This window comes from Gavialis gangeticus, unplaced genomic scaffold (assembly GCF_001723915.1).
Source record: "Gavialis gangeticus isolate Ggan-Ray unplaced genomic scaffold, GavGan_comp1, whole genome shotgun sequence".
In the NCBI taxonomy this organism is placed as follows: Eukaryota; Metazoa; Chordata; order Crocodylia; family Gavialidae; genus Gavialis; species Gavialis gangeticus.
The window spans coordinates 57,813,352-57,836,628 of NW_017729032.1; the positions used below are offsets into that span (position 1 = coordinate 57,813,352).

General features: G+C 41.9%; 1 protein-coding gene across 1 annotated transcript in view; it reads right to left on the bottom strand.

The window, feature by feature from the left end:
- Positions 1–23,277, bottom strand: part of TRPC4 (transient receptor potential cation channel subfamily C member 4) — a 308,233-nt gene that overhangs the window by 25,917 nt on the left and 259,039 nt on the right. Inside the window, exons 6-8 of the mRNA XM_019525278.1 lie at positions 15,697–16,010; positions 12,728–12,923; positions 10,278–10,472 (exon numbers count right to left, since the gene is read on the bottom strand). Coding sequence (XP_019380823.1) covers positions 10,278–10,472; positions 12,728–12,923; positions 15,697–16,010 — 705 coding nt within the window. The remainder of the gene's footprint in view (positions 1–10,277; positions 10,473–12,727; positions 12,924–15,696; positions 16,011–23,277) is intronic.

Here is a 23,277-nt window from a genome sequence, read left to right on the forward strand (position 1 = left end):
GTAGGCAGAGGGAGCAGGTTTCCCCCCTCCCTCAGGAATGCAGCCAGCTCAAGTTACCTAAAGAGACAGGCTGAGGGTGTGGTCACAGCACAGAGATTTAAATCACAATGTCACAGGGCAGAGATTTTTGGGGAGAAACCAAGGTGGCTTTCTGCCACAAGGTCGCTGATTAGATCATCCCCTTTGGCCAGTACCAGATCCAGCAGTACCTTACCTCTTGTCAGCCTATAGACATCTTGAGTCAAATAGAGCTCATCACTGCAAGTGAGGAAGCTTTGCAGCTGATCAGATTAGGCTGAATGCTCTTCCCATGAGATGTCAGGGAGGTTGAAGATGCCCATGGTGACCATGCACCGAGAGAGTGTGGCATCTGCAAGTTTCCTAGTGAATTCAGGGTCAAGCTCTTCCTCCTGGTTAGGAGGTCTGTAATAGACTCCTACAGTTATATCCCCTTCACCACATTCACCCCGTATTCTAACCCAGAGGGTCTCAAGTCACCCTCCTTGGGTGCCAATCTCTGCTTGTAGGGAAGTGTACTGCTCCTTCACATAGACAGCTACACTCCTGCCCTTCCTTGCAACACAATCCCTTCTGTACAAGGTACAGTCATCAATAACTGTGGTTCAGTCATAGGTGGAGTCCCACCAGGTCTTCATTATCCCTATGAGATCGTATTCATTTTTGCTTAGCAGAAGGGCCAGTTTCTCCTGTTTGTTCCCCATACTCCTGGCATTTGTGTACAGGCAGCTAAGCCTTCCTTTGGAAGCCCTGAACTTCCCTGTCCTCTCAGAAGAATCCTGTCCTAGGGCTGGGGTAGGAGTGAGTTCCTTTGTATTACCTGGCTGCTGATTCTGTGGTTATTGCTTCCAGGACTTGCACTAGTGATTGTCTGCCTGTCCCTCAGCAATCTTAACTTAAAGCCCTGTCAAGCAGGTCAGCCATTCTGGCCAAAAAGAGCTTCTTATAATCAACTTGTATTCAAGGCTTCAGTTATTACTGCCCTAATAAAATGCTCAAATTCCTCCCCATTTTCTTCCTCCTCACAGTAAAACAAATCCTCACTCATACTCTTTTGTAAACAACCTATTCACTGCAAAGAGCACAGAAATCAGACATACAGAGAGTGATCATAATCATTTGAGGGGAATATGGGACAGCAGAGGCTTCCAGGGGATGCCAGAGTATGTGCGCGCGCACACAGCCTGACTCCACAGCTCCCAGGAGTGGGGCCAGGTGGGACACACACGCATACACACACGCACACACACACATGACCCTGTGGCTACCACGAGTGGAGCCAGGCAGGACAGCATGGGACACACATACACATGTGCACACACAGCCCTGACCCACTTGCACACATAGCCCTGACCCTGCAGATCGCCAAGTACACCCTGCTCCCTCCCTTGACTCTACTGGGCAAGCAACTCTGCACAGAGTCCAGCAGAGTCCAGACCAGGGAACACCCCACTGACTGGGCTCCCTGGAGAAAACTGAAGCAAATGTCCTGGATTAGCATGAACCTGCCTACACGTGCCTGGCTACTGAGTCAGGAACCGCACATGCGAGTGAGTTCCCACCTATCCAAGACTTTTGCTTCAATTTTCTCTAATGACCAGAATGCTTAGATAGACTCTGAAATCCAGGACTGTCCTAGCCAATCTGGGACATATGATCATGTTAGACATACAGCTCCCCCTCCTTACTTGTTGCATAACTTTTACTCACTTTAGTGCATTTGCCCCTCGCCTACCTCTCTTACAGTCCTATAGACACTCATAATAGTTTTCCCCTAACTCTGGCATCCCACATTAGGCTGAAAAGAGTGAGATGTGGGCCAGAGATAAGTGAGGGTTTCCAACAGGGTAAGAATGGTCACTTCAGACCACAGAGCTGCCTTGCCTTCCTCTCTGAAAAACTCTCTGTGATCTTCCACATTACTACCCCCATCACTTCTCATCCCCACCCTACAAAAACAATCAAACAAATAAAACCCTAGGAAGATCCTATGAGTTATCTTTTAAAGAAATCACCAATTAATATCTTCTGATTTTGATTGTCTTGTTCATTCAGTAGCTTAAATTTAGATGGCCAACATGTGTATTTTAAGTTAAGACCCAGACTTTTGTAAATGTTGGCCCTGGTACCTGACTTGAGGTGCTAAACACCTGCAACTCAAACTGAAGCCACTTACTAAGTTCTTATCAAAAACTGAGATCACATCCAAAAATTTGTCCCTGAATCCCTAAAACTAAAATTACATCCCAAAGGTAAGAAAGTTTTCTTTGGATGGATTACATAGCCTCTTTCTTTCCAGCCTAGCTATGGCTAAAACTTTCATTAGCACTTCATGCACAGCTTGCCTTTTGCTGCAAAGAAACCTAAATTAGAAAGAGTTGGAGGTTCAAGTTTTAGCTTTTTAAGTAAAGTTTAAAATTAATATTGGTGCCATCAAGGTTGAGAACTTAAGAAAAATCACTTATCAAACATTACCACCCTAAAAAGGTGATGTTTTCCATAATTCTTTGTTTTGTGCTACACACAGACTTAGATCATTTTTAGTAATTGTTGCCTCTTAAATAAGAAAGTGAGAGAATCCAAGAGCCTTTGATTTAGTTTTTTTTATGACTTCATTTTTAATTTAAGAAAAATTAACACTCAAAGCAGTAACTTAGCCATGTGGGTGATATGCTGCTGAAAACTGTAAGTCAAAAAGAGGCGGGCTAAGGGCAAAAAGTTAAACATATTTAATAACTGTAGTTGGAAAAGGCATGGTCTTGTGATTAAGGTACTACACTGGATCACAAGACATATAGATTAATTTCTGGCTCTATCACAAATCTCTGGTATGATTCTAGGCAAGTCACTTAGTCTCTGTGAATCTTTAAATATCCGTGCCCTTTGTCACTAATTTATACTATATTGGGTAGAGATTGTCTTTTGCTAAGTGGTTGTACATGGCCTAAGCATAAAGGGCAACTAAGCTGATCTCATGGCTTCTAAACATTACTTTAGTACCAGCAGTAATCATTCAACGCAATCTCCCTGTTCACACAGTTGCGAACCAGTCAAGCTTAGCAGAAAAATCTATTTAACCATCAGAAAAATAATGCTATATACTTTTTAAAGTTATATAATATTTTTTTTTTGGTTCATAAGTTTTATAAGTTCTGGCTTATAAAAGTAGAGTTCAAACTGAAAAGTCTGTCATTACCTTTAAAAAGCTGACTGGTCTGTGTTTATAATGCCTACAAATTTGTTTAAGTTCTGAGACATTATATTCTCCTTAGATACAATGATGTTTTGCAGGGCAAAGCTTCTCTCACTGCTGCAGACACAGCTTTTGCTTGGACTGGGTCAGGGGATTGTGTATTGAAAGCCAATAATCACAAAACACTCTCACTTTCCATTCCAAGTCTTAAGTGTGCTCTTTTGATCTAACCTTCACTAACACAGGTACACAGCATAACCAACATAAAATACACATATGAATTGAAATCATAATATATTTTTTCTCTTGGATAAAGAATGATAAAAGAAGGAGGAAAGCAGGGACGTTATATAACAGCTGGTAGTCATATCAGGTAAGGCATTTCCTGAAGGGACTAAATGCTATAGTGATGATGGTGGTTATAATAACTTGAACAGAAAAAAATGAGTAGCAGAAATGTGAGGAAATATTTCTGGTTATCTTATTGAATCCCTTCAAAATATTTTAAAATTTAAAGTTAGGGATGAGAAATCTGAATTCTGGGGATGGATCATATGCATAATACCCTCTCTGAAATTTCATCCAACATCAAGAAAAAAATCTGGATAATGAAACAGCTCAAAGTTTTTGGTTAGCTGAGAGCAGTAATCTTGATATACCGCAAATAATTGGCCAGCCTGGAAAGTTTTTGCCTAAATGGATATAATTGTTCTACAAATTTGTAGTCTATTGGCTGTAAATTTATCTCTATTTGAACTATGACATATAGCCGAAACAACAGTACATTGGGAATCTCAGATTTATTTGAAAAAAGTATTAATATCAGTTTATGGTATTAGTTAAAGACAATAATTTATATATCTTGATATGTCAAATAATAGGGGAAACACTGTTGACATTTTAAAAGAAAAAAGACTTCCCTTAACAATGGAGGCCAAGTGCTGGTAAATTATATTTGAACATTAGCTGCCTTTCTGCATTATCTGGAAACAAGTTACACCTGTGACTGGAGTTGATCTAATTAGCATAGCTGAAGAGCCTGATGCTTCAAGGAAATATCAAGCAATCAGAGACAAATTTAGTAAATAAAATGCCCTGTGTTTTCTGACCCCATCAAATCAGCTGCCACAGTAAAGTGGACTTTGACAAAAACAGAAAAAACATTCAAGAAAAATCAGAACTAACTAGGCAAACACAGCCTGGCTGGTGCAGAGAAGTATGTAGAATATTTACAGATGCACCCTGCTGGTCCAGTCCACTGCACTGAGGCTTGAGTCACCCTTTTCGGAAAGCACGTGGCTCCTCATGGGAGGTGTGGGAGCAGCTTTTATTTTCTTCTAGATTCCACAAGTATTCAACAGGTAATAGTCTAAAAAGAGGGCTGGTGATAACCTAAAAGGAAGTGACCATAGTGTTCATCTTGCTTTTTCTGCTGATGCTATTCTTTTTTTAGGGCTGTACAACTAAACAACACTGCAGATGGTCCTTCCAATCAGTCTCTTCGGCAAGCATCTCTGCTCGTGTTTACCCTACCTAGTGTGTGAGAGAGAATAACTTCTACTTACGCTTCTGGACACATATCCTCCGACGGCAGCTCTGTACGTGCAGGTCAAAATTCTATTCTGCCGAAGCCTAAGGATTTTGCCTCCACTTAACCCAAAATATGCGTCTAGCTCAGGAAAACAAAATGATTCCATGCAGGGAGGTACAAATCTTTCAATGACTAGCCTCCATCATGTACAGCCTCCATCATGTTGGGATCCAATTGAATCCTGCTGGCTAATCATGATGTGGGAGATGTCTTACTGGGATCCAACTCCTCAGATGGACAGCAACACTGAATTCATGAGAGTAAAGCAGGCGTAGGCAAAATGCGGCCCGCCAGGCCATTCTATCTGGCCTGTGGGGCCCCCCAAACCTCAGAAAATTAATATTTATCTGGCCCTGGCTGCTTGTCATGTGGCCCTCGATGGCCTGCCAAAACTCAGTAAGCGGCCCTCCACCCGAAATAACTGCCCGCCCTTGGAGTAACGAGAGAAATCTGGAGGTGGTAGTAGTTCTTCCCATCTGTTGTCTAATTTAGTGGTTAAGGTACTCACCCAGAAAGTGGGTTGAGCATCAGGAGTTTTGAACCCACATCCCATACTATGCAGGAGAATATCCTGAGTGCTATGCAGGACTGAGGACATTCTCCATCTCTCCTCTTATAGGTGGGCCATTGAGCAGCCAGAAACGTAAAAAAAATTTACTGCCAGAAGGACAGCAAACTGAAGGAATCTTACCAAGTGAAATGGGTTCTAGCCCCTGCTGTTTACTTATTTTATCTAATTGCTTAAGCAAAAAGCTTAAAAAAAAGCATTGGGAGCAGAGCAGGGGACCTGAGGGCTGAATTTGAGGTCTTCCATTTCTGTGGTTAAGTGCCACCAAGTTATTCAGCAAAATGCAGGCAACACCAATTCCCTTTTTCCAGTCACTCTTAATATTTCTCTGTCAAGGACATAGAGACTTTTTCAGAGTTTTCATACTTTCTCAGACTGAGTTAGATCACCACAAAAGTTAGAGAGGTAAATGCTTATGAAGTTGTTCTGGAGCACTTCTGAGCAAGAGCAGTAGTCTAAGTCTAATTACCTTAAGAACTTTTCTCAGCCCAAACTGAAGGTGGCCTAAGGACTCTAGGAATCCTAGGACGTTTGTGGCTGCTAAGTAGCATGCAAGAGAATCATGTGTAGTGACTTAGCTGATTGCAAGTCACATACATGCCTCTTAGGCCACTGACAGATATTCAACTAAAGGTGCAATGGGATCTAATCCACAATCCCAACAATCGTGCCACCTGTAGACACATCTGCTGTGTACCATTTTTCTAAACTCCAAGCTGCTGGTGATATTTATAGGAGCTATAGAAGCATAAGTTATGTTTCTTCCCACTTACTCGGTATATCTACACAAGATGCTGACTGCATAGTGTGCTGTATCGCGTCACAGCAGGGACGGTGCTAATATGCTACAGAGCAGTATTATTAGGCTACTGTGCAGTAGTGTCACCTAAAAGACATTTGCTAACTAGACTGTGTAGTAACTCCAGTTACTGCTCATTTATTTAATACTTACTAATACAAGTACTAAATAAATGAGCAGTAATGATTGTGCAGTAGCATCTCATGTAGACATGCCCACTGTGTCCCAAACAAAGCATAGATGAAGGCTTGTGAAAGTAGTACTGGTTAAAATTTCCCATCAACTTTTTTTTTTAAATCAAAAATGACATTTTTAAAAAATGTTTTCTTTATTCCCCATGGAAATCAGAAAACAACATTTTCTCCCTCTTTTGTTTTCATCATTCTATCCATTGGAAAGTGAGAGGAAGGTTGAATAAAAATAGAAAACGCTAACACAAGTATGGTTTTTTTTGTTTCCTTGTCAACCTTAAAACTTTTTCACAAGAAATTTTGGAACAAATAGGTTTTTTCAACATTTCATGCAAAAAGCCATGGCATTTTTATCAATGCTATTTGCAAGCCAGCTGGCTCACTGACTACTTTTGAGCAATTGAAATCAATCATGATAATGGAAGGTTGGGAGCAGGCATCACCCAATTCACACTTTCACTAACTCTATTACTAAACCTGTTGTAAGCATAATCCCTCCCTCTTTTCTCTTTTTCCCCATTCTTATCTGCATTGCTTTCTTTTCCTTCTGTTGTTGCAACATGAATAATGGTGTTCAAGTTCTTCCCAGTTTCTCTAAGGGTCTTGTTAAATATTACAATGTGAGCTGCACATATGTTGATGGGTGTTATTGCTAGCACAAGTTTGGAGCAGTCACGCTTCAGGCCAGCAGGGGCCTAGAGGACCGACTGGTAAAAATCCCTCCTACTCCCATTTCAGGCTTTCCTCCTGCTCCCTGCCCCCTGCTCCCCAGGGCTCCCCCAGTTCTCTCTCACCCCTGGTGCTCCCTTCCTATCCCTTGGGGCTCCTCCCTGTTCCCCACACCCATGGCTCCTCTTTCACTCCCATATGCTTACTTGTGGCTGCACACACTGTTTGTCCCAGGGAAACAGGCAAGGAAGGGTTAACCTGTCTATGTGGCCACAGGGACAGGTTGTTCAGGCTGCCACAAGCACGGGGTGGAGGAGCAGCGAGCAGGGATCTGGGTGCTGGGGGAGGACAGTGGGCCTGGTCCAGGCCAGTGGGAGAGGTGGGGTGAGTGGCTTGTTTACACTAAGCTGTAGGCTAGAGTGGCTACACCTAGTGTAGCACAAGCTGGGTATTTGTAACTTTGAGCTGCATAATGAGTGCTTAAAACTAGTTTCAGGCGTTAATGTGTGGACAATCCAAGTGCTAAGAGCTCGAGGCACTGCCCAAAATGACTGTGTAACAAGGCCCTAAATTCAATCCTTTCCCCCCATTCTTTGTCAGAATTGATCTTTCTTTGCCACTGCATTTTTATGTCCACTTTAATGTCCCTCAGTCTCATTTTCTCAGTGTTTTGTTTCCTGCAGTCTGTTTCAGTGCCCTTTTTTGTGAGACAAATATTTCCCTTTCTGTGGGTTTCTCTTTCCTTCTAAGCCTTCCTCTTCCTGGTCTTTCTTTTTTTTTACTATGTATATCAGTGGCAGTGAAACCAAGCACATTCTCCCTTCATGATGCAAATGCTGTCCCATAGAGTTATGGATTTGAAATATGTGTAAGACCATGTCTTCCCTAAAAGTCCATTCATTCATTCATGATATTTGGACTAGTTTCACCTGAACTATCACAGCATGTCTATCACATGTCCATCACTTCTGCATGCTTTTTTCTATATGTGTGTCCACCCAGGAAAAAATTGTTATTGACTAAAGTGAATGACAAGGTGAGCCTGTACTATTATTTACTTGTCATTGGTTTGGAAGAGAAAACAAAGACAGAGAAAGCATTATATATGAGGAGAACAACTGGGAAAATATGTAAGTACACACCATCTCCTCCACCTCCATGTAATCGCCCTTTGCTCTGTTCTTTGGGTAAAAAACTAGCACCAGCGAAGTTGGCAGGAATTCTGTCCTTGAGGTCAGGGGAGCCAGACTTTCATTCCTTGTGTCTTCCCTTTACTTATTGCAGATACTTACAATACGGCAATTGTATATCCAACCATTTCACAAACTTTAAGGCATTTATTTTTGTCCTAAATACTGGACCATGCTTTACCTCTCCTGTGGTGCATCTACATGTGCACTTTACTGTGGAGCTGACTAATTAACTCTGCAGTAAAGCATCACTGTCTACATATATGCCTATATTAGAACACAGTAAATTAACTTTGTTGTAGGATAGTACTGTCCAGAACAAAGTACTATCCCACAACCATCATTTAGTGTGCCAAAATACACGTGTAAACATTGACCTGGACTGGCAGAGGCATGAGGGTGCTACAGTATGGGGGCTGCCTGCCAGCTAGGCCCACACTATAGCACACTCATGCCCCAGCCAGCTCCTCTGCAGCATGGTAAATCTGGGCAGAGCAGCCTAAACTGGCAAGCTGACCTCCTAGTTCCCCTGTCAGCCGGGGGCTGCCCCACCCCAGCTCAGTGTGCTGTGGCCCTGACTGAACTGCATTGGAATGTATTGCTATGTGCTAAATGCATGTGTAGATGAACCCTGTGTGTCTCTTTCCAACCTCCTTATACTCCCTCCCCTTTCCTTATATTCTGCATATTACAATTTTGTGCTGAAAGAAAATAAAGTACCGGTCTTATCCATCCTAATAGAAAGTAAAAGAAGAAAAATATTTGCTATTTGCATCCAGTCAGTTCCTTCCCATTGAAGAGGTCTCCCCTGTAATGTGAAATTCTCAAATAATGCTGTCAGGACAAACCTATGACAGTAAAAACTTTACAGGTCATTATTTCATATTCTTTATATACTGTATTATGTCTCTACATACAGGTATCACTGACACACTGTAATCAAACATACAGCCACAATACAGCATATAAAGAATATAGATTCTGCCACCTCTATCTTGAATTGCTATTCGATGCATCACAGTCATGCTTTTATGCTCACATTTTATAACTGTGTGATGATGTTATCTTGCTAATCAAACCACCTAGCATGAACCAGCTTGGTGACAAGATAACACACCATAATTATTCTGTAAGCTGTATCCAGACCATATAAGAGGCACTGTCTACAGTGCCTTCCTGCTGAGTGAGGCACCACAGTCAAGGATCAAACCCTAACCACTCTGACCTGCTCAGCTTGTGACCAACTTCAGTACTTAAGCAGAGTAGATGACTTGGCATGCCCCAGTGCAGCAGAGAAGCTGAGAGTGAAGCTGAAACATATACTTAGAACTTATCTTAACCTTCTCTTTGCATCTAATTGCGGGGCTCAGTTATGTGCTGAGAGGGTTCAAATGGATAGTGTTTGATTTTCAATAGCAGTGCCCAGGCTTCGCAGCAAGACAGGACAGACATACCTTAAGGACTAGAGACAGAAATTACATAAACCAATATAAGTGACCGGAAACTGGTTCAAATCTGTAACACAACAGAATTTCAGTGAACATAAAACACTTTCAAAATGCCCAAAACCAGTTTAAGATAAAGCTGGATGGATGTAGCATCAAACTTAAATGATTTAGGTTAAATCAGTTCATTTAACTTATGTCCCAGATCCCCTCCATATTAGAGTTAACTCAGTCTCCAGGGATGCTTTGTACCTCCCCTGAAACCTGCTTCACGGGGGGAGGGGGGTGCCTAGCTTTGGCCCAAGCTGTCTGCTCCGGCAGAGCAGGGAGCCAGAAAGGCATACTCTAGCACTCCCTGGCTTCTGGCTTGTGCCACTGCAGGCATGTGGCTGCATTTCCAGAATCAAAAGTGAATGTCTGTTTACTTTCTTATTGGTTTAATCTACGCAGCATAGACTAACCTGCAAAGATTAAATTGATTCAGCCTCCATTTTTTTGATTGTCTGTACTTAGCCAAGATATTTTTTCCAGCTCAGGAAACCTGAGAGACTATTATCTATACAGAAAGACAGCAGCGTAGATAAAAGGACAAACAGGATGATTTATTCCTTACCCCTATTGTTCCAAAGCTTTCAGGTTTCCTCCGGATCTTTTTCTTGCACAAGTGTCTCCACAGCCATTTAATCAAATACCAGAGAGACTTTGGGCTTGGTATGACATTGAAAGGAGTGGGTAGAGTTCCTCCTTCTTCAAAGTAACTCATCCAAAGCTTTGTACGAGCAAATTTCCACTCAATGTCTGCATGATCCTGTACACAAAAACATGACAACAACTGACAACCTGCTAAATTAACAAGATGAAAAACATCCTCTTGCAAGGGGTTCCTAACCTAAACCCGAACATATCTTGAAAAACTAATTAAACTACTTGTAGAAAATCAGCTATCTTTTTTTATGATATAAAATTTTCAGTACAGAACTTTACTTTTTCTATCCTGGTAAACAAATTCTTTGAATATTATGTCACCTTTACTTTTTCTACCATTGGTATATAGTTTTAAAATGATTAAATATGGATGAGGCAGCAGAAGATAATAGAAAATCACTGTATTTATAGTATTTGGCTATAGTATTATATTATCATTTGAACACGTTCTGCAGAGAGTATTTCCCTGGCTTTACAGTCTGCTGGGCTCTGGCATCAGAGAAATGGAGTCTAAGTAAATCCCATTTGTCAGGGGTTCAGTGATTGCCAGGTTGAGAAATCATAAGACAGAGTTCCTCAAGAGAAACTGGCTTGAAAAGAATCCATTATTATTTTTAAATGTTATTTTAAACGTAGCCTGGCCATATTTCTAATATGCCCTATTTCAAAAATTTCAAAATTAGTTTTTAAATTATAAATACTGTTACTGTTGAAAATATTTTTGTATGATATATGTCTCTATATATCTAGACTGGAGGGAGACACCCAGGTCCACTCAAAGTTCAGAACTTGAACTCCTTTATGGAGTGAAGTTGTCAGCCATTTTCCTTAGAAAACAGAGCCACAAATAGGAACCCCCACACTCAATATTACAGTGGTTATGGAACTCCCTTGGGGTGTTAATCTCCTCTCTGCCTGATTTTGACAGCTCTCCCAAAAAAGTTTCCTAACCCCTGGATTAGGAGATGAACATTTCTTAATCCCCCTGGGGACTGTTGCACTTTGTATAAATAACAGGTGGTATCACCAGGCATTTTTACACAATGTCCGGGGGTGGGAGAGGGCAGCACATTAATTAGAATGGTTCTACAAGCCTCTCTAATTTCACAGATTTCATGGATGCCCAAGCTGATCATACTTCTGCTGCAGTACAGATAAGCATTGATTCTCTTTGTTAATCTGAGGATCTGGTGCCAAACACTTCTAATTTTTTCCCTTGAATTTTAATTTGAGAAAATTTGAAAATGTTTGGACACTTCTAATCATAACTGACCCTGTCCAGGGATCAATAATTTAATCTCACTAATAGATTGTTAGTAAAAAGTAAAAAAGTAAACCCAAAGTTCTTGTGTAGCCAAAGAAAGAATTTTCATTAAGTGAGAAAACATGAATAATGAAAGAAAATCTATAGCTCTCTACTTCATCTTGCTGATGGGTCATCACATTCAACTCCCTTGCACCTTTGCATGCAATGTTAGCAGGAGAATTTGTGGAATTCATACATGAAAATTCTCCAAACATGTGAACACACGCCGTTTTCAATAACTCTGTTCTCTACTATAAGGAATTAGGACCTGTCTGGATTCAAAAATAAGCAGGAGGTGGAGGAGGAATTATTTTTATGACTTACAAGAGCACTAGAAAGTCGAAGCAATTTCCTTTTGGAGTGAGTGGGCGTTTTCTTCACAAAAGAAAGAAGGCAGAAGGTAGGCCAGAGTGGCACCTTGAAGACTGACTGTTTCAGAAAAGCATGAGAAGCAACCTAATTCATCAGATGCTAAAGAAAGAAGGGAATTCTTGCGCCTCTTTTTATATGCTTATGTAAATTACAGAGATTTTTTTTAATTGGCTAAAAATAACTGAACACCCAGGCCACATTGATTTTATCCTTTATGCTCTGCAAGAATTGCTGTACCTAGCACTAAACATTGATTGGGCTTGCTGTCTGGGAAAACATAGGCTTTTAAAGGTGAGTCAATCTGAAACATGAATTAAAAAAAACAGGCATAGAACAGCTTCTTTTTGATCTGTGTTTCTCAGGGCAGATCTTAGAATAGTCTGGGGAGTGTCTGACATCCATATATGTGGACAACATCCCTGATACACCCTTCTACACCCACTACAGAATTTGCACCTCAGGGCTAGTTCTTCACTGTTCAGAATTTGGAGAAAATTATTTTCTGGCCAAATCAGTTGTTTCCCAGGCTGTTTGTCATTCAAGGTAGTGCAACAGAACAAGTGAAAGACTCTGTGTATATATTCTATATTTAAATGGAATTTACTGCCAGAAAAACAGGATGTGGGAATGGAGAGAAAATGTTTATTGCAAATGATTACACAATGAGAAATATAACTTACGGCAATGAGCTGATAAGAATTATTCATCATGGCTATCAGCATGTTGAGCAGAACAACCAGAGAGATGACATTATAGGTTCCAAACATAGTGGCTCCAACAAATTCGGTAAATTCATGCTGTGCTTTCACATTGGTCACATAGAGGTTAATGAGTCCAAATATAGACCAGAAGAGTGACTGCAATGTTTCAAATAATCTGAAAAACAAATAAAAAAGTATTGCCTGATAACAGCATATATACACACTTTCCCAAATCTTTCCCCAAATACACAGCCAAAGGCCTCTGTGATTGTGGAGGACAGGACGTTCCCCAGTACAGAGAAAAATACATACATTTTTAGTTTTAGTCACAGAGGAAACTATGACTGAGGGCATCGTCATGTGTTACTTTTAGGTCACAAAGAGAGCTCTTAACACTTGTTTGTCCACACATTAAAATGGGAAGACTATTTTTAAGCACCCTTTAATCATCTTAAACTTATGCCACTCCAGGGTGGATTTATCTGTGTTACTCAGTTTATGTTACAGTAACATGTGGCACTTCACAGAGATAAGGTGACCGAATATCCATCCTCCACCATCCCAGGAAGCAGTTTCCTTTCCCTAAGCCCTCCCATTCTGTGTGGCCAAACTTTCTACCCCGGAATAACTCCCCTGCTCCCCCAGAAGTGTAACCAGAATAAGCAGTCTACAGAGCGCACAGTACCAACTAGCCAGTTAGCAGCCACTTTACTACCTCCAATCTAATCACCTTCTGCACAGAAACTATGAGCCAAAGGCTGTTGCCTTGGACCCCATCTCGTGGCAACTCACAGTTGTAGCCCTAGTCACACATGAGTGGCAAATCACAGTTGCCATTAGACTCCATTGTATAGCCATCTAATTCTAGCTAGTTGTCTTTACAGAAGGTGTGCAGAAAGGAGATCAATGTTCCTTCCACATACACTTTTTTGAGATTTTCCACAAATGGCTAGTCACATAGGGCACACAAGAATTATAGCAAAATGCCATAACTACAGTATATTAGCAAAGGTGTTAGAATACAATGACTTAGGTAAGGTTTTTAAATAGTTCTTTGAAAAATATGTTACAAATTAGAGAGAACACTTTAAATGCAGGAGAGGAGCTAAATATGGCTCAGAATTCATTAGGCAAGAGATTAAGAGTTTGATGCAAGCTGGAAGTTGAAATTCTAAGTAGAGAATTAGGATTCATTACACGCAGCTTGGAGTTTAAACTGTTTTCCATGATATATCTGATGAATCTTGTTCCCTTTCAAAGTGATGGAAAATAAATAACTGGAAACTATCATTATTTCATTTTAAGAAGAAATGTGTAGTGATTGCACATTTAGAAGAGATCCAGTTTAAATAGCCTTGCATTTGGGGTCAATGGTAGTTTGGACTGAATTTTTTTCCTTCACTTAGTTCACTGAATCTTGTGTATCCAATTTCTCAGCCATAAAAAGAATCTTGATTTCTAAAATATAAATGGTGTCATCTTATGAATAACACCAATTTTAACAATCAGGCATAGACAAAAGACTAACGAGATTTGTCTGTAGAGGCAAACCCTAAGGTGGTTAAGTATTTCGTGGCTAAAATTATGCTGTTATTCCTTTTTTTTTTTATTTTTTTGTTGGGTTTTTTTTGTATTAATTCTTACCATTTTTAGTGTAATTAATTATGCAAATTTCACCCTGGTATAGAATAAATGTTATCACAGGCTTATATGACTTAACAGTAGCACAATGATGGGTGTACAAGCAGGGCACTGCCTAAAGGAAGTACTGAAATGGAGCTGTAGGGTGTCCTACCTCTTCTCCCCCCTGGAACCCTGCACCTTCCCTGCAAAAGGAAGGGCAAAAGGAAGGGCAGAGAAGCAGCAGCAGCATGCATTGCAAGAGTAGCAACTGGTGGTTTGCTGCGACTAGAGAAGAATCACCTTTTTTTTGGCTGCCAGAAACAAGGGTTTAAGTGGCCACTCTACATACATGTCGGCAGCAAAAAAGGAGGTGACTCCTCCTGCAGTAGCCATGAAACTTCAGCTGTCCTGTAACATTGCTGATCAGGGTGCACTACTAGCCAGTTACACCTTTGACTATTAATGTTTCCTGGGTACATAATTGCAGCTAAGAACTTCAATCAGAGAGCAGCATTCTCTTATAGTAGGTGCTGTATAAATGGAGATAAAAGACAGCCCCTGTCTCTATTAACTTATTACTTAAGTGAAGAAGGGTGAAGTTGCACATTACACTTAGACCACACTAAGTCTGTGGAATGATAACCAGTGTTCAAGTTACAACATTCATATTAAGTGTTAATATAATCTCTTCCCTGCATAGCTCTAACTTGCCACAAGAGCTAGGTACAGACATTCAAAAAGATCAATGCGGAATTGATCTAAGTTCTACAGTTTTCAGTAAGTGGAGTAGTTTAGATCAGTACCAAACAGATCACACATTTGCCCTTTGGTGGGTGGTACAAATCTTGGACCAGGTTCTGCCATTTTTAAACCAGTCTCTGTGTGCTGAACTTCTGTTCTGTTATGAGTATAGACTGGTTTGGAATCACTTATGCTGATAAAAGGGTAATATCTGTACCTGGCCTAGAGGGCTAGCAAATAGGGATGTGGTTAGGAGTCAGGACACTCGGGCACTATCCCATCTCTAGATGGGGCTGAGCTGCAAACAGTGCTTCCTGGGATGCTGGAAAACTAAAAACTGATTGTTTTATCTCTGTGGAATGTACTGAAATTACATTAATATGGGCTAGATAGCAGGGCCCAGAGTTAACCTTTGCCTGATGTGGCATAACACTGAGATACTCAGAGGGCATTTAGCAAGCGTTAACAAGCTTTAATGAGCTTATGTTTTAAGTCCTTTTGATATGGTCTAAGTGTAATGTATAACTTCACCCTAAAATATTAAACAAATCTAACAAAAATAGAACTAGAATATTTTCACTTACGTTGAAAATGCATTATTCTGCTTTTCACATCGAATTCCTTTGCAGCTTTGGTTTTCCTTTGTTTCATAATAGAAGTACAGCTGGTTCAATCCATTTGCAAAAGCAAGTAGCACAAGGCAGTATATGAATAGAAACTTCAAAATGTCCAGTAACATTCTTCCTAGAGATATTTGTAGAGGTCCCAGGTGAGAATTTGCAGTGAATAATGAGATCAAGCGCAGGGAGCTAAAGATATTTGCAATTGCAAACAATGCCTCAGCCACCAAAGTAGGGTGCCACATATCCCAGTTTTCTCGTGGGTGTAACCCACTGTACTGGAAACAAAGCAGAAAAGAGAAAGTTATTTTTCTGTTTGCATAAAAAAACCAAAATGGTCCAGCCATCCTGCTCAGGCACCACTAGTATGAAAAGCATGGAATGAAGAGACAAACTAGACACACCACAAAGGAGATTACAATCTTAACAGAACAGATCGGAGTGTTTTATATGTACTCAGAACCTTTGTCTGAAGGATGGTTTAATGCTAGGCCTTTTGTGTTTTGTTTTGATTTTGTTGCAACGAAAGGAACACAGCTGACACTTCTGGTGTTAAGGTCTGTGAGAGACAATAGAAAAGTAACTCTCGGCATAGCTATGCAGAAAATTTATGGTAGTTTGACATTCCAGAAATGTTGAAATTTAGGACTACAATTTCAGTGAGACTCTTACGAGTAAGGACTTAATTTATAGAAATGTGATGGATCAAGGCCTGGATAATCACTGCAGAGTTGCAATAAATGACACATAAAGAATGTGAATGAAATTTAATCAGTGAAAATATCTAATTGTTCTTCCTTTGAGCCAAGCTTACCTCTGACTGATCATTAAAACTGAATCTTTAACATTCCAAGCCTATCACTGGATTCCACAGAGATGAAAGCTGAGTTTCAAATGAAGCATTTCTACATATTATTACCTACTTCTTATTTACTGAATATTTTTATTATGTTCTTTGCTTTTATATAGGATAACATAAGCTATAATCCTTGTCCTGAAGTGCTTTACAGATTAAATCCAAGTGACAATGAAATATACACATTGAACAGAAAAAAGGACCAAAATGTAATCTATTTATTCATTTTATGCTATATTGTATCTATCTACATATTTACATGGCCCTCAATGCACAAAAGTACCTCTATATCTTGCAATCATTGGTGGTTTTAATCTTCATAATACCTCTGTGAGGCAGGGAAATGTTATCTTCATTATACAGATGGTAACTGAAGCACAAAGTAGAATATGAAATATTCCTAATACCGCTATATAGAAAATCCCAGAAGAAAAAAAGTACAGTAGAATCCCACCTTTACCACCTTTATTCTCTTAGTAACCTACATGGACTCTTTTCTCAGTTTATAGGTCGAAAGATGTTTTTGGTCACACACAATGTTCAGGTTGGAAGTGTCCCCAGTTTGATCTGTTGGAGGCTTACTGTAGTTCCCTGTCCATTAGACCATGCTTCCTACTTCAATTACCAAATGTTCAGAATCAAGCATCAATTGACATAATGGAACCCATACAAAAATATTTTGCTACCTGAATCACTAACTATCAGTTCAGTTGTGACTGCAGAACTTTTGTTACTTACGATGAGAGAAAAAAGATGGATCATGGCTGAATTTGCAATGCTAGCTAGGTAAAAAACCCATTTTTTTCTATAGCAATACATAAAATAAATTATATTCTACTGTAAGTTTCCATGATGCCTTAAAGGCATATTAATAATGATCATACAATCTACTAAAGGGTTGACTCTATTAGATTGACAAGAAAAGAGACAGGACAAACTGTTTAGGGAAGTTATAGAGAGGTTTGAGGGGAAATAAATAAGATACAAATAATGAATGTAATAATGAGAATTTTTAGGACAATATTTGAAGATGGAGATGGAGGGATCTCTCTGTGGAAGGGAATTGGAAGATTTTCAAGTGCCAGGGTTATAAATGAAGTGTTTAGCCGAAGAGGTGTGGAAATGAAGAGGGTGGGAACAAAGGTAAATTGGAAGGAAGTTAGGGTCTTGTCAGACCTTACATTATATGCAGAACAAATGTTAATCAGCTTAGTGTTATTTGGCTTTGTGAAGCAGTCACACGGGAAAGTGAAAAACCTACTCTGACTGCCCCTCACCTGCACAGCTGTGACTTGCCACTAAAGGCTTGGTGAGCAGGGGCAGACCTAGGAGCTGGGAGAAGGACAGACTTGCTGCTCCTGCTCGGCAGAGCAAGTGCTGTAGCCCCAGAGTGCCTGGCAGCCACAGTATGCCCTGCCACCATTTGGATAGCTCTGCTCCTGGCAGTGTGAGCAGTGGTGCTCCAGGTCTGTAGTGTTCACTTTGCCAGGTGTCTCCAGGAGTCAAGACACTGTGCCCAGCCCTGCTGTACCCTGTATCCTGTGTTCACCCACTGCTTTCTGTGGAGAGTGGCCACATGTTAATTGAACAAGAGAAAATTAGGCAGATTTCAGATAATACTGCCCTAGAGTAGCATACCATTAAGATGAATAATGAGTGCTTTAAGCCACTTAAAAGGTATTAACATGCAACCAGTCCAAGTGTTAAGAGCTTGTTTTTTTAAATAAGGAATATGAAGGAGAGAGCTGAAAATGACCTGAACAGATTGAGCCTGGTAGATGGGTAGCCATTGAAAGAGTGGGAAGGTGATAGGAGAGGAGGGGAAGAAAGATACGCACAATTTTGCAGAGGGAGGATTTGAGAGATGGAGTTTCAGAAGGGCACTGGAGTCAGGCTTCAGAGGATTCCACCCCTAGCTCTGTTGAAAGAAGATTCCTAAGCTCTGATGAGTAAAGCAGAAAAGAAGGATGTGGTGCCATCCCTCCCCCATTTATTCAATAGCCAGAAATTAGAGCTGGGATGTGCCACAAGACTGTGTGCAACTCTAAAAGTGGGATGTGGAAATTGTTTAGATGTCATATTTGGACCACATGTGAGCAACATAGGAAATCAGTTAGGCTTTGTCCTAATCTGAATCATTATAAAATGATACCTCACCGCGGACCAGATTTTTAGGGTACTTGTACACATGATGGTCATCACGATGTACGCATGACAAAAATGCAATTTGAGTGGCTTAATGGTGCCATGCATTACACATGCACCAGTTTGGGGGGTTTAAAATGACTTTGCCTCATTGCAAACTAAACTACCTCTGGATGTAGTTCAGTTTGCAATGTTGCAAAGTGCAATGATGCAGCTGTCAGCTCACCTCCCAGCTGCGGGAGATGTGGGCAAGCTCCTCAGAAAAAAAGGATTAGGACCTGTCACGCTGTGCAAGCTCTGCCCAGCAATAGGTGCCGCCAAGCACTCTTCCTTCTATCTGGGAAAGTCCCTGTTTGGCCTGCTGCATGGCCCCTTGGCCATGTGCTCAGGAGACCCCGCTGTATGGCCCCTGGCCATGTGCTGGAAAGACCCCATCCGCATGGTCTCTGGCCATGTGCTAAGCCCTGTCCCTGTGGGGAACCCGGTGGACCAATCGAAAGGGCTTAAATCCAGGCTTGTCATCAGGCCTATAAAGCTGGGGCGGAGTTCTCCACCCAAGAGAAAGAGTGGAAAGAACAGCAGAGCAGCGCGCAGCATCCAACGCCCGCTCAGCTAGCCGAGAAGCCGGAGCTTCCATCGCTCGCTGGGAAGGCCTGGCCACGTTTACACCAGTGGTGTACAAGTAAGAAACGTTGTCTGTCGCCAGTTCGGGATTGAGTGTTGTGTGTAACCAAGTGTAACTGCCTGCGCAGCCACATCTATATCAGTGAAGCGCATGTAAAAAGGGACTAAATAAAAGAAAGTACTTTTGCAACTGTTACGAGTCCACCTCTCCCTCTCGCTAAACTAACATCAGGGGATCAGAAGCCCAGGGCTATAGCCACAGCCTGGCTCGCGCCCCGCACATGGTGATGAGGATGGGATCCTCAGCGGAGGGAGATGAAGTACAAGCGGGCCTAATTGCCCACTGCTCATGGGGTAGTGGCCACCGATCGATGACGACCCCAGAAGATCTACAGGCCCATATAACCTTCCACCAAGCGGGTGGCTCACAAGGCATGGAGGTGTCAGGATACCTCTCCCTGACAGCCGGAGAGAAGGAATGGGTGTTCTCCCTCACCCCCGCTGCATTCGACTGTGTAATGTGGAGACCCACGGTCACATTCCGGCCGAGGGAAAAGGAGAGCGCCCCATCAGCGGGCGGAGGAACCAACGTCGCTGCCTCGAGAGACCATGGTGGCATATTCCAAGCTCGCCGACCACCACCAGACCGATCTCCTCGTGAACGGGCCATGTTTGGCTTCCTTTTAAGCTGTAGCGTCTTAACAAAGAGCCAGCTGTGCAGACTGGGGGATGAGGGCCAGGAGGCTTTGGCTGACACTTTCAGCTTTGGCTGACACTTTTGGCTTTGGCTATTCGGAGTGACTCAGATTGTCCGGAGTCACTCGAGCCCGTTATTGTTTACTGTTAATAATGTTATTTGTTTTGGTAATAAGGTTTTAGTTAATTTTAATCATGTGTAGTCAAGCATTAATTTGTATTTATATTGTATTGTTGTAGTATATGTTTAAACGTTAAGTCGAGTGCTTGACGGCAGGGGGCATGTCACGCTCCGGCTGGGCTCTGCAAGCTCTGCCCAGCAATAGGTGCCGTGAAGCACTCTTCCTTCTATCTGGGAAAGCCCCCATTTGGCCTGCTGCATGGCCCCTTGGCCATGTGCTCAGGAGACCCCGCTGTATGGCCCCTGGCCATGTGCTGGGAAGACCCCGTCCGCATGGTCTCTGGCCATGTGCTAAGCCCCGCCCCTGTGGGGAACCCGGTGGACCAATCGAAAGGGCTTAAATCCGGGCTTGTCATCAGGCCCATAAAGGTGGGGCAGAGTTCTCCACCTGAGAGGAAGAGCGGAAAGAACAGCAGAGCAGCGCGCAGCATCCATCGCCCGCTCACCTAGCCAAGTAGCTGGAGCTTCCATCGCTCGCTGGGAAGGCCTGGCCAACTTCCCACAGCTTCTCCTGTCTCTGGAGAACAATTTGCCAATCGGTTTTCTTTTAGTTCTCAAGGCGTCCACCGCTTTATTGTTTTCCCGAGAACAGTCGAGTTTTTTCGCGCATTCGTTCCAGCGAACAGGACAGATTCTCGATCGTTTCCCCAGCCTCACCCGAACGTAGATCCAACGAGTTTGTTATTTTCTTCCTTTCGTCTCTTGCCTGGATTAGGACAGAATCCACCCTACAGCCACGTTTACACCAGTGGTGTACATGTAAGAAACGTTGTCTGTCGTCAGTTCGGGATTGAGTGTCATGTGTAACCAAGTGTAACTGCCTGTGCAGCCACATCTGTATCAGTGGAGCACATGTAAAAAGGGACTAAATAAAAGAAAGTACTTTTGCAACCGTTATGAGTCCACCTCTCCCTCTTGCTAAACTAAACATCAGGGGATCAGAACCCCGGGTCTATAGCCACAGCCTGGCTCGTGCCCCACACAGGAACCTTATTTCTTCTGCCTTCAGCAGGTGCCTGGCTGCCATAGGCACCTACTGAAGGCAAAAGTGGCAAGGGGTTGATTTTTTTTTTTTTTTTTCTGGAGCCTACCTGCCTCTCCTGCAGCTTGGGGTGGTGAGCTGTTGTCAGGTCAAGCAGCCTCTTAGTTGCGGGATCCTTGGTTCTTTTCTCCATGGTGGCAATGCGCCCTGGGACTGCCTGGGCAGGCTGCTAGTGGGCCAGGGGCTACCCTAGTTTGAAGGTGGCACCCAGCCGGATCCAACACTTCCCCGACCCCACTGGGGCTTTGTGCGCTATCCCTGCTGCCTCCCCTCCACCTGGGACTGACCAGGAATGGGTTGCTCTGCTCATGTGGCAGCATGGAGAGACAGCAGAAGGGCAGCCTGGAGGCCCAGGTGGGCTTGAGGAAGTACAGACTTGGAAGGCTTCCAATGTCATGCCATCCCTGTTGCCTTTGGCCATCAGTATACCCAGCCACCCTCATGCTGCCTCCCTGATCTGGTCTCAGGCAGCAGGAAGGTGGGAACAGTGCACAGGGCACTGGAATCCCCAACAGGCTCAAGGAAGAGTTGGATCCAGCTGGGTGCTGCCTCCTTTTTCGGCAGAGTCTCCTCACAGCCAGGGAGCAACATCTCCTACCCCCCAAGGGAGTGCCCTCATTCCAGGTTTATAAGGTTTTGGTAGTAAAGGAGGGAAATTATTCTCTCATTCTCTCCTGTTAAATCTGTTCCACAATACATGGAATAATTATATATTTATTGGACCAAAGTAAGAAAGAGAGAACAGCTGATGGTATAGCTTAAGGCACTCAGGTGAAAGGAAAGCAGAAAAAGCCAAGAAGTACACTTATTGCAGACACTCAACTATGCAAATCAAAATTGCCAACTTCTACTAGTTTCTGTAAATTGCTCATATAACCCGTTTCCTCATATCTTTGAATATTTAATATATGCAATTATTATTAGTATTATAAGCACAGTTTGTTGATTCAAGATTCATGCTTAATGGTACTCACTATAAAATTTACATCACACCAAGATCTGTAAGAAGCAACTATAGGACAGTGAGATTTGTCATTTAAGACACTAGCCAGTGTGGTATACAGTGTTGCATGTTGTTTGTGGCAATGGCCACTTGATGATTCAAAGGCAGCAAAGCACAGACATATGCCTTGCCTCTTCAGTAGTTTATGGCATTCATTCTGCTGTTCAGTGTTGCAAAGGTCTAACTTCAACTGAGCTTTGAAGCAGGCTCTGTGTGGGTCATTATGTTACATCAATCAGCTTATGGCAAACCACAGTATTTGGGTTTTTATGTTGCTTGTGTATAGCCAAAATGGGAAATATCTTAACAGCTTCCACATACCACTTTAAACTCATATACAACCTTTGCATGCAGCAGAGGTAGTCATCCATTTAATAACTGTTTAATATTACATATCATCTACTAGCAAGCTAAGGAAAAATACATAAGCCACATTCATTGAAAGTGGAAGAAAGCAAGGCATGAGTAGAATAAGCATTAGGACTTAAAAGCAAAAGTATCATGAATATAAATTACACCAAAGGAATATGAAATAACATCTCTTAATGATGATTATTCACAGAAATTCAAACAAAGATTAACATCTCAGCCAGCTGTAAGCACTGGGAAAGTGGCCAGGTACTCTTCCCTGCTCCTCTAAAAGAAAACTACAACTTGCAAGGGCATAAGGAGGTGTAATATGGTCTAATTATAGAGATGTGAATCAGAAGACCTGGTTCTAGTCACACTTCTGCCACTGACCATCTGTCTGACCTTGGTCAAATCGTATACAATTCTTGGTAGCACATTTTTCTTATCTAGAATGAAAGGGTAAAAAAAAAATAGCCACCTTGCTTTGAACCTTTTGGCTGAAAGATGCTACATATATGTAAGTTCTTATTATTTTATAAAGTTTGCCACAACCTTACAGCTAAGGCTGCATTTCAGAAAATGAGGGGGAAATGACAAGGGAAAATCAGGCCAACTGCAACATTTGTGAAGAAAAGAGTGTATGTTTT